This window comes from Macaca thibetana, chromosome 3 (genome assembly GCF_024542745.1).
Source record: "Macaca thibetana thibetana isolate TM-01 chromosome 3, ASM2454274v1, whole genome shotgun sequence".
NCBI lineage: Eukaryota > Metazoa > Chordata > Mammalia > Primates > Cercopithecidae > Macaca > Macaca thibetana.
Window position 1 is genome coordinate 92,374,788 of NC_065580.1, and position 15,380 is coordinate 92,390,167.

At 37.6% G+C, this 15,380-nt stretch overlaps 1 protein-coding gene across 1 annotated transcript in view; it reads left to right on the top strand.

Moving 5' to 3' along the window:
- Positions 1–15,380, top strand: part of DNAH11 (dynein axonemal heavy chain 11) — a 372,580-nt gene that overhangs the window by 301,681 nt on the left and 55,519 nt on the right. Inside the window, exon 67 of the mRNA XM_050784822.1 lies at positions 13,139–13,343. Within this exon, the coding sequence (XP_050640779.1) occupies positions 13,139–13,343 (205 nt within the window). The remainder of the gene's footprint in view (positions 1–13,138; positions 13,344–15,380) is intronic.

Here is a 15,380-nt window from a genome sequence, read left to right on the forward strand (position 1 = left end):
AATGGAATTTCTCCTATTCAGAGAACATGTTGGCTATCTGAATTGTCCAACTTAGAGTGAGAATCTTCAATATAATAATACAATATCTTAGGAAATCTCTCTCCAAACAGCGGGTTTTGCAAATCTTTTGAAAAGATTCCTGCTGCAGCCATTTCTAATAAAGCCACTGCTATTAAAGACTCTGGTCTGCCACAGTAGTAAGTCTTCATTCCAAATTAAATATGTTGCTTTCCATGTTTGGTTTTAGATAGCAATGAAAAATAGTGATGGTGTTTGTTCAGATACTCAGACTATCTCATAGCTAAATAAATGCATTTTGGTTTTATAATCAATACTGATGGCATTTCCAACAGTAACTATACTAAATCTTGAGAACGCTTCCAATAAAGTACAAGGGACGTCTGACTTTTCAGATGAAGATTTTAGAAATAAGAATTTCAGATTGTAATCGCTAAATTGAAATTCTCATCTTGGTTATATTAAGATAATGGTTCCTCTCTCAGCTCACAGAGATTCTGGTTTTCAGGAAACTGATAATTGGGACCAGTGTTTGACTTGTTCTATCACAGAAGTCCTTTGAAAACTAGGCAAGAAATCATTCCCAAGTGTTTTTAACGTAATTTCCATAGCTATCTTCCACAACGGTAACAACTGTCCATGATTTGAAGTTAGACCTCTTTTTTTGTCCCAGGACACTCACTTTTTGGCTGAGTTTTAAATAAACATTGAAAGCATTTTGATATTTCCAGTGTACCTGGCTTTTATGCAAACCTAACGTATGAAAGGTTAATTTATAGATGATATATGTTTGAAGATGGCTGTTGTTATTATAAAATAATTCATTTGGTTAACTAGCAAACATTTTGGCACACTTAATATATTTTCTTTCCCTGAGAGGTAAACAGCAGAAAACTTTTATATAAGTTGAATTATTTATTGTAAAAAATATTATGAATTAATAATTCAATTTATGAATCTATTGACCAGAAATTGTAGATCTTAGATTAAGATTTAATACTTCGGTAGTTGTGCTGTTCTCCTTCATAAACAAGGACAGAGTTTCTGACCAAAGACCAGCAGGGCGTGTGCTCTGAACTGTGTCTGTTGTTTTTCTCTAGTGGCTGTTGATTGGTACTGAGTCAGTCATATTCTCTCAGTACCCTCTTGTGATAGAAAGTCAGGCAGGTTGACAGAGGCTGACATTACAGGCTGCCACTGTCAGAGCAAATTAACCTGCAATGTTATGCAGTGAAATGAACTTTATACTAGGAGTCTAGAGACCCCAGGTTCTAGTCCCAGCTCTGCCACTGAGCTAAGTGACCTTGGCCAAGCCATACACACTTGAGGTCCATAAAAAGAAATCAGTTGGATGATCTCTAGTGGCTCTTCTTGGTCTAAAATTATGCTCTGCTAGATGAAACAGCATGTTCTTTTACTCACCCCATGTCCTAGCCAATTAAACCATGGTATTTGTACTCAGAAAAATAATTTTATTTCTGTTCTGAGATTGCATAAGCAGCTTCTCACCTCCAAACCAGCAAATCTCAGGCAGTGGGAAGAGACAGAGGAGGAGCTCACTCCTGCAGAGGGATGTATAAAAATCCTATGGGAGCAGAGCCCCATGCCAGATTGGGAGATTCACACCCACTTGACTCTCAGTGTGGTGCAGTGACAAGGGCCAGTATATTTTGTTCCTGTGGAGGGTGAAGCTGGAAGATGGATTAAGAAGCTCTTTTTAAGAAAATAGCCACACTTCCAAGTTTTATGTTACTCTTCACCCCTGCTGTTGCTGTTGTTTGGAGTTTAAGTTCAAGAGCTCATAGCTACCTTTAGTGTTCTAGAAGTCATAACCTCTGGATTCATGTCTTTCGCAGAAACAACAAAGTGATTCTGTTTGCTTTTCCCACCCCTCCGGTTAACTTTGTTGCTTTTTGATCCTTCAAGTCATGAGAGAACATTAGCAGTCTGTTTAATTTTCCCAGATAGGAAATTAACCAAAAATTAGTTTAGCAGCAATGATAAAACCCACTGAGTCATTATACAATTTTTGCCTTTCATAGATCATAAACACCCCAATTGAGGATAATTTACTATCCCTGGGAAATCTAAACATATCAAATAATGTTTCAGAGCAAGATATAGAACCCAGTTTTATAGGCAGACATCCTTCTCCTTTCCAACAGCACAGCAGCATCCTCTTCCCCTCTATCAACCTCTCTTTTCACACAGAAAATCAAACCTGTTCCCCAAGCAGATGCATTTCTGCTTTTCAAACTGGAATCTCTGAATGCTTCAGGGTATATGTAGATATGCAAGAGAGACACAGAGGGAGGAAGTCATCCATGAAGCATCTTATGGAGGTTAACTCAGATACTTGATTAAACATTTAACCAGTTAAAAGCTTCTGTTGGCCAGGCATAGTGGTTCACGCCTGTAATCCCAGCACTTTGGGAGGCTGAGGCAGGTGGATCACCTGAGGTCAGGATTCAAGATCAGCTTGACCAACAAAATGAAACCCCATCTCTACTAAAAATACAAAAATTAGCCAGGTGTGGTGGCAGGCACCTGTAGTCCAAGCTACACGGGAGTCTGAGACAGGAGAATTGCTTGAACCCAGGAGGCAAAGCTTGCAGTGAGCTGAGATTGCGCCACTGCACTGCAGCCTGGGTGACAAAGTGAGACTCCATCTAAAAAAAAAAAAAAAAAAAAAAAGCTTCTGTCACTTGCACACAGAAGCAAAAGTGTGAGAACCTCATGCTTCTTTTAATTGGGGCATTTAGCCCATTTACATTTAAGGCTAATATTGTTATGTGTGAATTTGATCCTGTCATTATGATGCTAGCTGGTTGTTTTGCCTGTTAGTTGATGCAGTTTCTTCATAGTGTCGATGGTCTTTACAATTTGGCATGTTTTTGTAGTGGCTGGCACCAGTTGTTCCTTTCCATGTTTAGTGCTTCCTTCAGGAGCTCTTGTAAGGCAGGCCTGGTGGTGACAAAATCTCTCAGCATTTGCTTGTCTGTAAAGGATTTTATTTCTCCTTTGCTTATGAAGCTTAGTTTGGCTGGCTTTCCATTTGGTTGGTAAATATTCGTCCATCCCTTTATTTTGAGCTTATGTGTGTCTTTGCACGTGAAATGGGTCTCCTGAATACAGCACACTGATGGATCTTGACTCTTTATCCAATTTGCAATCTGTGTCTGAGAACCTCATGCTTCCTGATGACTAGTCTCACACATTTATTCTTGAAAGCCTAGAGGAAAGAGCATCGTTATACATTGTGGCTAATTGGAAAAATTAGCTCCTATTGCTCTGAGAAGAGATTACACTAGTACCATTAGCCAATGTGATCCTCTAGAGTGGCACTGAACAAGGGGCCTGTTTTGGTGCAACCCAGGAGCCAAGAATGGCTAGCCAAGAATGCTTTTAAAGGATTGGAAACAAGAAGAATATATGGCAGAGATGTATATGACCCACAAAGCCTAAAATATTTACTCTCTGATCCCTTTACAGGGAAATTTGTCAACCCCTGCTCTAGAGGGATTTCTCACTGAAGCCTGAACACCTGCTACTTTAAAAAATAAGTTAATCATCTTGCTGGTGGTTTGTGCTGCTTCTCATGCATATGTGAATACACACACATAAACACAAACACATACACACATACCACACAAATCTCTAAATTAACCTGACTTCTTACCACAGTTCCTAATCCCATGACAGTGAACTGTCCCCTTGAACAATAACAAAAATTCTAGTCTTCTCTGATTCAGTGTTCTTGACTTAAATTTACATTTCATATTTGTTTAATTTTTAATTATAGGAATGTATAAATTATCTTTTCATTGGGGAATATATGTTACTGGTTGAAACAGGAAGTTTGTGAAGTATGAACATAAACCTGGTGAAAATTCTTAAGCAAGTGAGGAAATTTTCAAACAACCTGAAATGATGGAAGGTGGTGACAGCCTGGAATTTCTCTGAGACTCTCCACAAGAGGAGGAATGAATTCCACCCAAGGTAGAGTGGCAATGAAAAGATCACAGGATGGGCTGGGCACAGTGGTTCATGCCTGTAATCCCAGCACTTTGGGAAGCCAAGGTGGATGGATCACCTGAGGTCAGGAGTTCAAGACCAGCCTGGACAACATGATGAAACCCCGTCTCTACTACTAGATAAAAATTAGCCCAACACGATGGCACACACCTGTAATCCCAGCTACTGGGGGCGGGGGGGAGCTGAGGCAGGCGAATCACTTGAACCCAGGAAGTAGAGGTTGCACTGAGCCAAGATCTCGCCACTGCTCTCCAGCCTGGGTGACAGAGCAAGACTCCACCTCAAAAAGAAAAAAAATCACAGAATGTACACAGAGGTGTATTTAAAATATAAGTTTTATTGTAGAGATGCAAATGAGTATAAATGTTGGTATCGCTTATCTGTGAGAACCCTAGGCCCTAATTACTTGAAACCTTCACTCTTGAAATTTCATTTAAACGTCAGTCAATACAGCAAAACGATAATAATAGGAAACCTCAGCACCTTACTTTCAGCAATGGACAGAACATCCAGATAGAAAACCAAGAAAGAAACATCAGAGTTAAACCACACTGTAGACGAAATGAACCTCACAGATGTTTACAGAACATTGCACCCAATTGCACAGAATATACATTCTTCTCATCAGCAAATGCAAGTTTCTCCAGGATAGGACATATGTTTTGCCACAAAACAAGTCCCAACACAATTTTTTTACAAAATTGAAATTATGTCAAGTCTTTTTTGTGACCACACAGAATAAAAGTAGAAATCAATAACGGGAGAAACTTTGGAAACTATACAAATACTTGGAGATTAAAAAATGTACTCCTAAACAACAAATGGGTCAAAAAAGGAAATTAAAATAGATTTCTTGAAACCAGAAAAATAGAAGCACAGCATACCAAAACCTATGGAACACAGCAAAAGCAGTTCTAAGAGGGAATAAATTCCTACATCAAAAAATTAAAAGGATCTCAAACTACCCATGGTTATGCCTCAAGGATCTTAAAAAAAAAAAAAAAAAATCTAAACCCAAAATTAGTAGAAGAAAAGAAGTAATGAAGATCGGAATAGAAATAACAAAATAGAGACTAAAAGAAAGACGAAAGATAACAAAACAGTTGGCTTTTTGAAAATATAAACAAAATCACCTACAATTCCAACACTTTGGGAGGCCAAGGCAGGAGGGTCGCTTGAGGACAGGAGTTTGAGATCAACCTGGTCAACAGAAACCATATTTCTACAAAAATTTTTAAAAATTGTAAGATAAATTAGCCAGGCATAGTGGTGCATGCCTGTAGCTCTAACTACTTGGAGGTAAAGGCAGGGGGATAGCTTGAGCCTAGAATTTCAAGGTTGCAGTGAGCTATGATCACACCACTGCACACCAGTCTAGCACTCCAGCCTGGGTGACAGAGCAAGATGCTGTCCCAAAAAAACCAAAAGCATAAACAAGATCAACAAACCTCTACTTAGACTAAAATTTTCAAAAGTTTCAAATCAGAGATGAAAAAGAAAACATAACTGATACCACAGTAATAACAGACTATTACGAACAAGTATATACCAACAAAATAGAAAATGTAGAAGAACTGGATAAATTCCTAGACGTGTACAACCTATCAAAATTGAATCATGAATAAATAGAAAATCTGAACAAACTAATAATGAGAAATTAGGTTGAATCAATAGTCAAAAGTGTCCCGTCAAAGAAAAACCTAGGACCTGATGCATTTACTGCAGAATTCTATCAAACATTTAAAGAAAAACTAATAGCAATCCTTTTCAGACTATTCCAAAAAAAGAAAAACGAAAAAAAAAAAACACAAAAGAAGTAGTTCTTCCAAACCCAACCTGAGTCCAGCATCACCCTGATACTAAAACCAGATAAGGACATACACAAAAATCTGTGGGCCAATATGCCTGATAAACATAGCTATAAAAATCTTCAACAAAATAAGACCAATCAAAATTCAACAGCACATTAAAAAGATCATTCACTATGACCAAGTGGAATTTATTCCAGGAATGCAAGAGCGGTTCAACATATACAAATCAATAAATGTGATACATCACATTAACAGAATTGAGGTGAAAAAACATACAATTATTTCAATCAACACAGAAAAAACTTTGATAAAATTCAAGATCCTTTCATGATGAAAATTCTCAACAAATTGTATATAGAAGGAACATACCTCAAAACAATAAAGGCCATATACGACAAACCCACAGCTAACGTATTGAACAGGGAAAAACTGAAAGCTTTTCCTGTAAAATCTGAAACAAGACAAGGATTCTCACTTCCACCACTTCTATTCAGTGCAGTACTGGAAGTTCTAGGCAGAAGTAAGTACGAGAAATAAAGGGCATCCAAGTTGGAAAGGAGAAAGTCAAATTGTCCCTGTTTGCAGATGACATGATTGTATACATAGAAAGTCCTAAAGACTCCTCAAAAAAAAAAAAAAAAAAAAGGTTAGAACTAATAAACACATTCAGTAAAGTTGTAGGATACAAAATCAGCATACATAAATCAGTAGTGTTTCTATACACCAATATTATCTGAATATTCAAGAAAGCAATTCCATTTACAAAAGCTACCAAATAAATAAAAAACCTAAGAAATTTAACCAAGGAGGTGAAAAATCCTTACAAAGAAAACTATGAAACATTGATGAAATAAATTGGAGGAGGACACAAACAAATGAAAAGATATTTCCTGTTCATGGGTTGAAATAATTAACATTGTAAAAATGTCCATACTACCCAAAGTGATCTACAAATTCAATATAATCCTTATGAAAATACCAGTGACATTCTTCACAGAAATAGAAAAAACCATCCTAAAATGTATATGGAATAAGAGAAGACTCCAAATAGCCAAACCAATCTTGAGTAAAAAGAACAAAGCTAGAGGCATCACACTACCTGACTTCAAAGTATGCTACAAAGCTGTATAACCAAAAGAGCATGGCACTTGCATAAAAACAAACACACAGACAGATGAAACAGAATAAAAAACCCAGAAATCACACACTTATAGCCAACTGATTTTCAACAAAGTTACCAAGAATGCATATTGTGGAAAGAACAGTCTCTTCAATAAATGGTGTTGGAAAAATGATAACCACATGCAGAAAAAGGAAACTAGACCCCTATTTCTCATCAATGACAAAAATCAACTCAAAGTGGATGAAACACTTAAATGTAATACCTGAAACTATAAAACTACTAGAGGAAAACATTGGGGAAATGCTTTATAACATTGGTCTGGACAAAGATTTTTGGGATAAGACCTCAGAGGCTCAGGCAGCAAAAGCAAAGATAGACAAATGGGATTACATCAGACTAAAAAGCTTCTGCACAACAAAGGAAATAACCAACAAAGAGACAACCTGCAGAACGGGAGAAAATGTTTTCAAAATATGTCTCTGACAATCAAGAGCTTAATATCCGGAATATGTAAGGAACTCAATTTAGTAACAACAACAAAAAAAAGGACGTGATTTTAAAACAGGCAAAGGACTTGAATAGACATTTCTCAGAAAACATACAAATGACCAACAGGTACATGAAAAATATTCCACATCACTAATTATCAGGGAAATGCAAATCAAAACCACAATGAGATATCATTTCACCCCAATTAGAATGGATATTATCAAAAAGACTAACAATGGCTAGAATGGATGTGGAGAAAAGGGGATGCTTCTACACCATCGGTGGAAATGTAAATTGATATAGCCATTATGGAAAAGAGTAGAGAGATTCCTCAAAAAACTAAGAACTACCAGTTCTTAAGATCCAGCATTTCTACTATGATGAATCAAAAGGAAATGAAATCAGCATGTCAAAAAGATACCTGCATTTGCATGTTTATTGCAGCATTGTTCACATTAGCCAAAATCTGGAATCAGCCTATCAACAATTGAATGCATAATGAAAATGTGGTATATATACACAATAGAATACTACTCAGTCATAAAAAAGAATAAAACCGTGTAATTTGTGGCAACATGGATGAACCTGGAGGACATTATGTTAAGTGAAATAAGTCAGGCATAAAAAGACAAACACTGCATGATCTCATTCATTTTTATCTAAAAAAGCTGATCTCAGAAGTAGAGTAGAAGAGTGGTTACCAGAGACAGGGGAGGGAAAAGGAGAGGGGATGGTGGGGAGAGATTGGTCAATGGTTACAAAATTGCCCATTGATCGTTTTAACAGATCATTGTTACTTTTTTTTGGTAGCACCATTATCAAGATATAATTCACATACTGTATACCATTCGCCCACTTAAAGTGTGCAATTCAGTGGTTTTTAGTTAGATGGGAGGAATACGTTCTGTGTTCTATAGCACAGTAGGGTGACTATGGTAAACAATATTATAGTGTATATTTCAAAATAACTGGAAGAGAGGATTCTGAATATTCTCACCACAAAGAAATGATCAATGAGATGATGGATATGCTGAATATCATGGTTTGATCATTATACAATGTATACATGTATTGAAACATCACATGGGGCCCCATTAATATGTACAATTATGTGTCAATTACAAATAGTTTTTTAAAAAGTCAATCATACAAATGCCAAAGTTAAGCTGAGTCAACAGAACTAGCAGTGAACTATACAGTGAATAGCACTAACAGAGATTTTCTCAAAACTACTTATGAGATCATTTTGGAAATCCTTGGAAAGAGGAAACTCAAATAATAGGAGAAATTTTGATGATGCTCTCCATTGTAGACATATTTGACTAAATTGTCAGTCAAAAGAGGCAGGTTAATTTAGAAAGGTGTCCTTATCAAACAAGATCATCCTGTGATACACATTGCTATACTCAAAAGACAAGCATGAACCTCTGAGAAACTGTATTAGCATGGTAACTTACAGATTGATAAAAGCCCAAATGTTAATGATTTGACCTCTTGATAATTGTTCCATTTTTTTGGTAGCATCCTTATCAAGATATAATTCACATATGATATAATTTGCCCACTCAAAGTGTGTAATTCAATGGTTTTTAGTATATTCGCAGAGTTGGGCCACCATCAGCACAGTCTGTTTTAGAATTGAAATTCCTGTGTCTTTCTGTATTTGCCTGTTCTGGACATTTCACATAAGTGGAGTCATGTAATATCTTTTGTGATCTTTTGTGACTTCTTTCACTTTGTACATTTTCAGGTTTCATTTGTGTCATAGCATATATCAATACTTCATTCCATTCTATGGCCAAATATTAGGTTGGTGCAAAAGTAATTGTGGGTTTTTCCATAATATTTCATTGTTTGGATTTTTAAACTATTTTATTTATTTATTTATTTATTTATTTATTTATTTATTTATGAGACAGGGTCTCTGTTGCCCAGGCTGGAGTGCAGTGACCTGATGACAGCTCACTGCAGCCTCGACTTCCCAAGGCTCAGGTGATCCTCCTATCTCAGCCTCCTAAGTACCTGGGACTACAGGTGCACGCCACCACACCATGCTAATTTTAAGGAATGGCCAAACCGTTTGCCAATGTGGTTGCACAATTTTACATTCCCATTAGCAGTGTATGAGTTTCTCCATGTCCTCACCAACACTTGTTACTGTCTTTGTTTTTTTATTATAGTCATTCTCATGGGTGTGAAGTGGTACCTCACTATGGCTTTGATTTGCATTTCCCTAATGACTAATGATATTAAGCATCTTTTCATATGCTTATTGGTCATTTGCATTTCTTCTTTGGAGAAATATTTATTTAGTTCTTTTACCCACCTTTCACTTGTACAGATGTTTGATCCCTGTATGCCTATCAAATTGTAGAAACATGACTGAATACATATTTATTGGCTGAACAGATGACAGAATAAATCAGTATATTAAAAGTTGATGCTGACCGGATGCGGTGGCTCACGCCTGTAATCCCAGCACTTTGGTAGGCCAAGGGGGGCGGATCATGAGGTCAAGAGTTTGAGACCAGCCTGGACAACATGGTGAAACCCCGTCTCTACTAAAAATACAAAAGAATTAGCCAGGCGTGGAGGCACATGCCTGTAATCCCAGCTACTCGGGAGGCTAAGGCAGAAGAATAGCTTGAACTCGGGAAGTGGAGGTTGCAGTGAGCTGGGATCGTGCCATTGCACTCCAGCCTCAGTGACAGTGCGAGACTGTCTCAAAACAAAAAAAGGGACTGGCTGGGACAGAAGAGGGTTGCTAACTGAGTTGCTTATTCTCCTCTTGAAAAACAGTTAAATAGTAAGAGATACTGACAAGGTAAAAACAAATCCAAACTGAATAAAGTGAATAAATTCACCATTCAACTAACAGGGTTTTCAAAAGTGGCTTATTTGTCAGAATTTTTTCAAGTTTAGACACTTAATCAACAACTCGGAAGGTTTTTGTTGCCGGTGTAAGATCACTCTGCAGGGAAAACAAAATTTGAGAGTTAGATGAAGACAGTAGGTCATAGGACTGATCAGTTCTTTGGGATTTTAAATTCATATTCAGGCAACAAAAGCTTTAGTAATGTAAGAAAATTATAATATTTAAATAGTCTTCACACGTTAAAACCAGTTGTCTCATTAAAAATGTTTCCAGTCAAATAACACAGCCAGTGGTTCAGAGGCACTTTCCTTACCATAGACACAAGAGACCTAATCTCTCAGCAAGACATAATTATAAAACATCCTCCAAGAACCACATAAAACATTGCCACTTTATGGCATTCTGGATATTGCTCCTCAGATTAAAAATTGTTGCTAATATTGTGACATTTTGATAAAAAGGAGCCCTGTCTGAATGTGATAGAATGTCTTTGCTTTAGAATTGACCCAGTTGTTCAAAACTGACAAATTCAGTGAATTAACATCTCACCTGGAAGTCAATGAGATGGGAAATAAATATTTTTTTCTCATGGCTATTTAAAGTAATTTCAATTAAAATAATTGGGGTCTAATTTTCTGTCATGGTGATATCTATACAATTTAAATATTTTATACACTGAAGGAAGGAAGAATCCAGAATTTTCATATGTAAGGTAAAATAGAAGACTGAGAAGAGACTTTTTGCTGCACCCATGCCTCTAGGTCTCATAAGAAGTTTCACTCTAAGCAGCTTAGGCCACTTTGAGAAGTTCCAGTATTTGTGGTTTTGACTTCTCTGTCTCTTGCATGAATTAGAAATTAGAATTTACTAGATCGTCACAGCAGGTTCGTAGCAGGAAAGAGACCATGAAGCCGATATGAAAACATCTCATGTACCCCATAAACACATGCAATTACTATGTACCCTTAAATTTAAAAAATAACATGAATTAAGCTGGGAGCTTTGAATAGAATTAGCCTAGTGACTATTTACAGAAATAATTTTCAGAGGAAAATGCTGAGGCAACCAAGGATTTGCAGTTACAGGAAGCCAATGCAGAAAGTATTGGAAAGTAATTTTTTAAATGTATGTGTTTTGGGCTGGGCAAGGTGGCCACACCTATAATCCTAGCACTTTGGAAGGCCAAGGCAGATGGATCACCTGAGGTCAGTTGTTCGAGACCAGCCTGACCAGCATGGAAAACCCCACCTCTACTAAAAATATACAAAAATTAGCTGGACGTGGTGGTGTGCACCTGTAATCTTAGCTACTCAGGAGGCTGAGGCACAAGAATCACTTGAACCCAGGAGGCGGAGGTTGCAGTGAGCCAAAATCGTACCATTGCATTTCAGCCTGGGTGAAGGAGAGAGACACTGTCCCAAAGAAAAAAAGGATATATGTGTTTTTAACATTTCATCTTTATAAAAGTAAAATATTTTAATACATTATTTAACATACATAAGTATATTAAATACATATGCACTTAAGATGCATTATACGTATATACACAGATACACATAAACACATACATACACATTTTATCTTATCCTTAAAGAATAGCAGTATTTAATGTACATTTAATCACAGAAAGTACAGCTGGCCCTGAAATAACATCCTTTTAATGTTAATGAGGGAAAAAAAACAAATCACTTCCTGCTTGCTGGGACCACTGTCTGTGTGGAGTTTGCACATGCTCCCCATGTCTGCCTAGGTTTTCTCTTGTCCTCCTGTTTCCTCCCATATCCCACAGCTGAGCACGTTAGGTGAGCTGGAATGTCTGTATGGTCCCAGTGTGAGTGAGTGACGGGGGTGGTGTGTGAGTGGCCCTGCCATGGGATGACATCCTGTCCAGGGCTGGTTCCTACCCAGCGCCCTGAGCTGCCAGGGTAGTCTCCAGCCACCCATGAGCCTGCACTGGAATCAGTGGGTTGGAAAAGGAATGAATGAGTGAATACAAACTGTTGTCAAATAAAAATTTGTAAATTAGACGATAATCATACAAATGCACGACACTGAACATTGCAGTACAAAAGCCCTTCTCAAGCCTGCCAGATCTGTCATTGCTTTTGAACTGTGTGGTGGTAGGAGGTGCTGCTTAAGATTTTCTGCTTCGTACACATTTATTTCTCAATTTAACCTACCCCCATTATGCCCACCATTTCTCATTAACGCACCAAAAACTGAGTAAATAATTATCTTACTTGTTTTTATTAACCTTTTTAAATATACATGTAGCTCACATTTATTTCAGTGTTTAATATTAGAAGTGTTTGGGGCCTTTAGTTAGAAGTTTGATGATGTTTTTGTGACCAGGAACATGCCATAAAAACTTCACTCTTGTTTTTATCAATTAGCCAGTGGTAAAACTGGTTTCTACATATGTTGTTTTGCTTAAAGTCACAGTTTGCAAGTTTATCAGTGACATCAAGGTCTTACTGTATAATAATAAAAGCTACTACTTGTTGTTATAGGTCTTTTATATGATTGTATTTAATCGTTAGAGTGACACTATGAGGTGAGTACTATTATTGTCAATATTTCTCATATGAGAAAACTAAATCATATAGAGATTTGGTGGGTGATTGCTGATCCTGCTGTACTTTAGGAAATTTGGGAGCAGCTGAAAAATTCTAAATCACCTAAGCTTCTGGCCAAGGTCCATTATAAGAATACAGGAATGGAATGACACCTTAGTATCAGTTATGGGTCATAGGAGTCTCCTGAAAGTCTGTGTTTTGCTCCCTTTAGGTATATCATGATTGGAGATAAAGAATGCGAATTTCACAAGAACTTTCGCCTTATCCTTCACACAAAATTGGCAAATCCTCACTACAAGCCGGAATTACAAGCTCAGACAACTCTCCTCAATTTCACAGTCACAGAAGATGGTCTAGAAGCCCAGCTGCTGGCAGAGGTTGTCAGTATTGAGAGGCCAGATTTGGAGAAACTTAAGGTAAAAATGTTTACGTCACCACCAACACTTATTCGGCACTTGCTTTGCACAGATCGTAGTGCTAGACACAGAAGTATAAAATAGGATTCTTGCCCACTAGCATCTTGCAATCTAATTGGGAAAAATAAGTATACATGTTAAAAGTTAAACAATTCAAAGTTGCTCTTCATAAATGCTAGATTGTTACGGTTATACCACAAGTAGGAGATAGGGTGGCTCTGGATCTTGTCTGACAGCAAACAAAGAGGCATACGAGTCATGTAAAATAGAGGTATGCCCAGGTAGGTTGGAATGTAATCGACTAATTTAGCCTGGGCTAAAGAATGAAAAAGAGGTGTAATGAAGAAAACTTGGAAAAATTAAGGACCTGGTAGCTAGTTATGACTAGTATTCAAAGGGACATTTGTGGCCCTAAGTATATTAAGAAACAATGCTGAAAATAATGAAATTTAGTGTTGTATACAGAAAACAAAACAACATAACCTTAAAATGTAGAAGAAAGGCAATAATAAAGATAAAATCAGAAAATGGAGAAACAGAAAAGATTAACAAAATAAACAAGCTAGTTCTTTGGCAAGAAGGGGTGATGAAGTAATATAGTACATATACCTCCATAAGGACTAGTGAAGAATAAAAGATAAAAGGTAAGTAAAAGAAGACAAAGGCACATAACTACACACAGAGGTTGTAAACTATAAAGGAATGCTGTGCTCAGCTTTCTTTTTTCCTTTTTTTTTTTTTTTTTTTTTTTTTTGAGAGGGAGTCTCGCTCTGTCGCCAAGCCTGGAGTGCAGTGACATGGTCTTGGCTCACTGCAACCTCCACCTCCCGGGTTCAAGCAATTCTTCTGCTCGGCGTCCCGAGTAGCTGGGACTACAAGCATGCACCACCACACCCAGCTAATCTTTGTATTTTGGGTAGTGATGGGGTTTCACCATATTTGCCAGGCTGGTCTCAAACTCCTGACCTCGTGATCCTCGTGCCTCAGCCTCCCAAAGTGCTGGGATTACAGGCATGAGCCACCATGCCTGGTCATGCTGTGCCCAGCTTTCTAACAATAAATTTGAATATTGAAATGGTGATGTGAAAATTAAAAAGAATTTACATGCTAACCTGGGCAAATTTGGCAATAGTGTGTCTCAAAAATTTAAATGAGATATATTAAGAATTAAAACAAGGATTTATATTTCAGATGTTAGAGATTCATGGCCTACATTTTGGAACTTGAAAGGATTTCTTCCCACAGATGAACAACATTATTCATATTTTGAAAAACTAAGCTAGAATACTTTTTCTTAGTACAAATCAGGAGTCTGCAAACTGTGGCTCCCATGCCTAATTTGGCCTGTCACCTCTTTTTGTTAATAAAGTTTATTGAAACACAGCCATCGCCAAACACAGTGGCTCACACCTGTAATACAACACTTTGGAAAGCTGAGGCTGGATCACTTGAGGCCAAGAGTTTGAGACCAGCCTGGCCAACATGGCAAAACCCCATCTCTACTAAAAATACAAAAAATTACCCATGTGTGGTGGTGCACCACTGTAGCCCCAGCTACTGGGGAGGCTGAGTCACAAGAACCACTTGAACCCAGGGGCAGAGGTTGCAGTGTGCGGGGATAGTGCCACTACACTCCAGCCTGGAGGACAGAGCAAGACTGTCCCAAACAAAAACAAAAGCAAACAAAAAATTGACTTGTTCATATATTTACATATTTTCTGTGACTGCTTTTGCACCATGATGGCAGAGTGGGGTAGTTGCAACAGATACCTTATGACCTACAAAGCCAAAAGTATTTACTATCTGGCCCTTTCCAGAAAAAGATTGCCACCCTGGTATAAATCAGTGATTCTCAAACTGGGGGTCCTGGAGCAGCAGCATCACTATCAGCTGGTGCTGATACAAATACGCTTTAAATGCAAATTATCTGGCCACAGCCCAGATCCCACTAAATGAGAAACTCTGGTTGGGGGTCCAGCAATCATGTTTTACTAAGCCGTGCAAGAAATTCTGGTCCATGCTTACACTCTTTGTGAG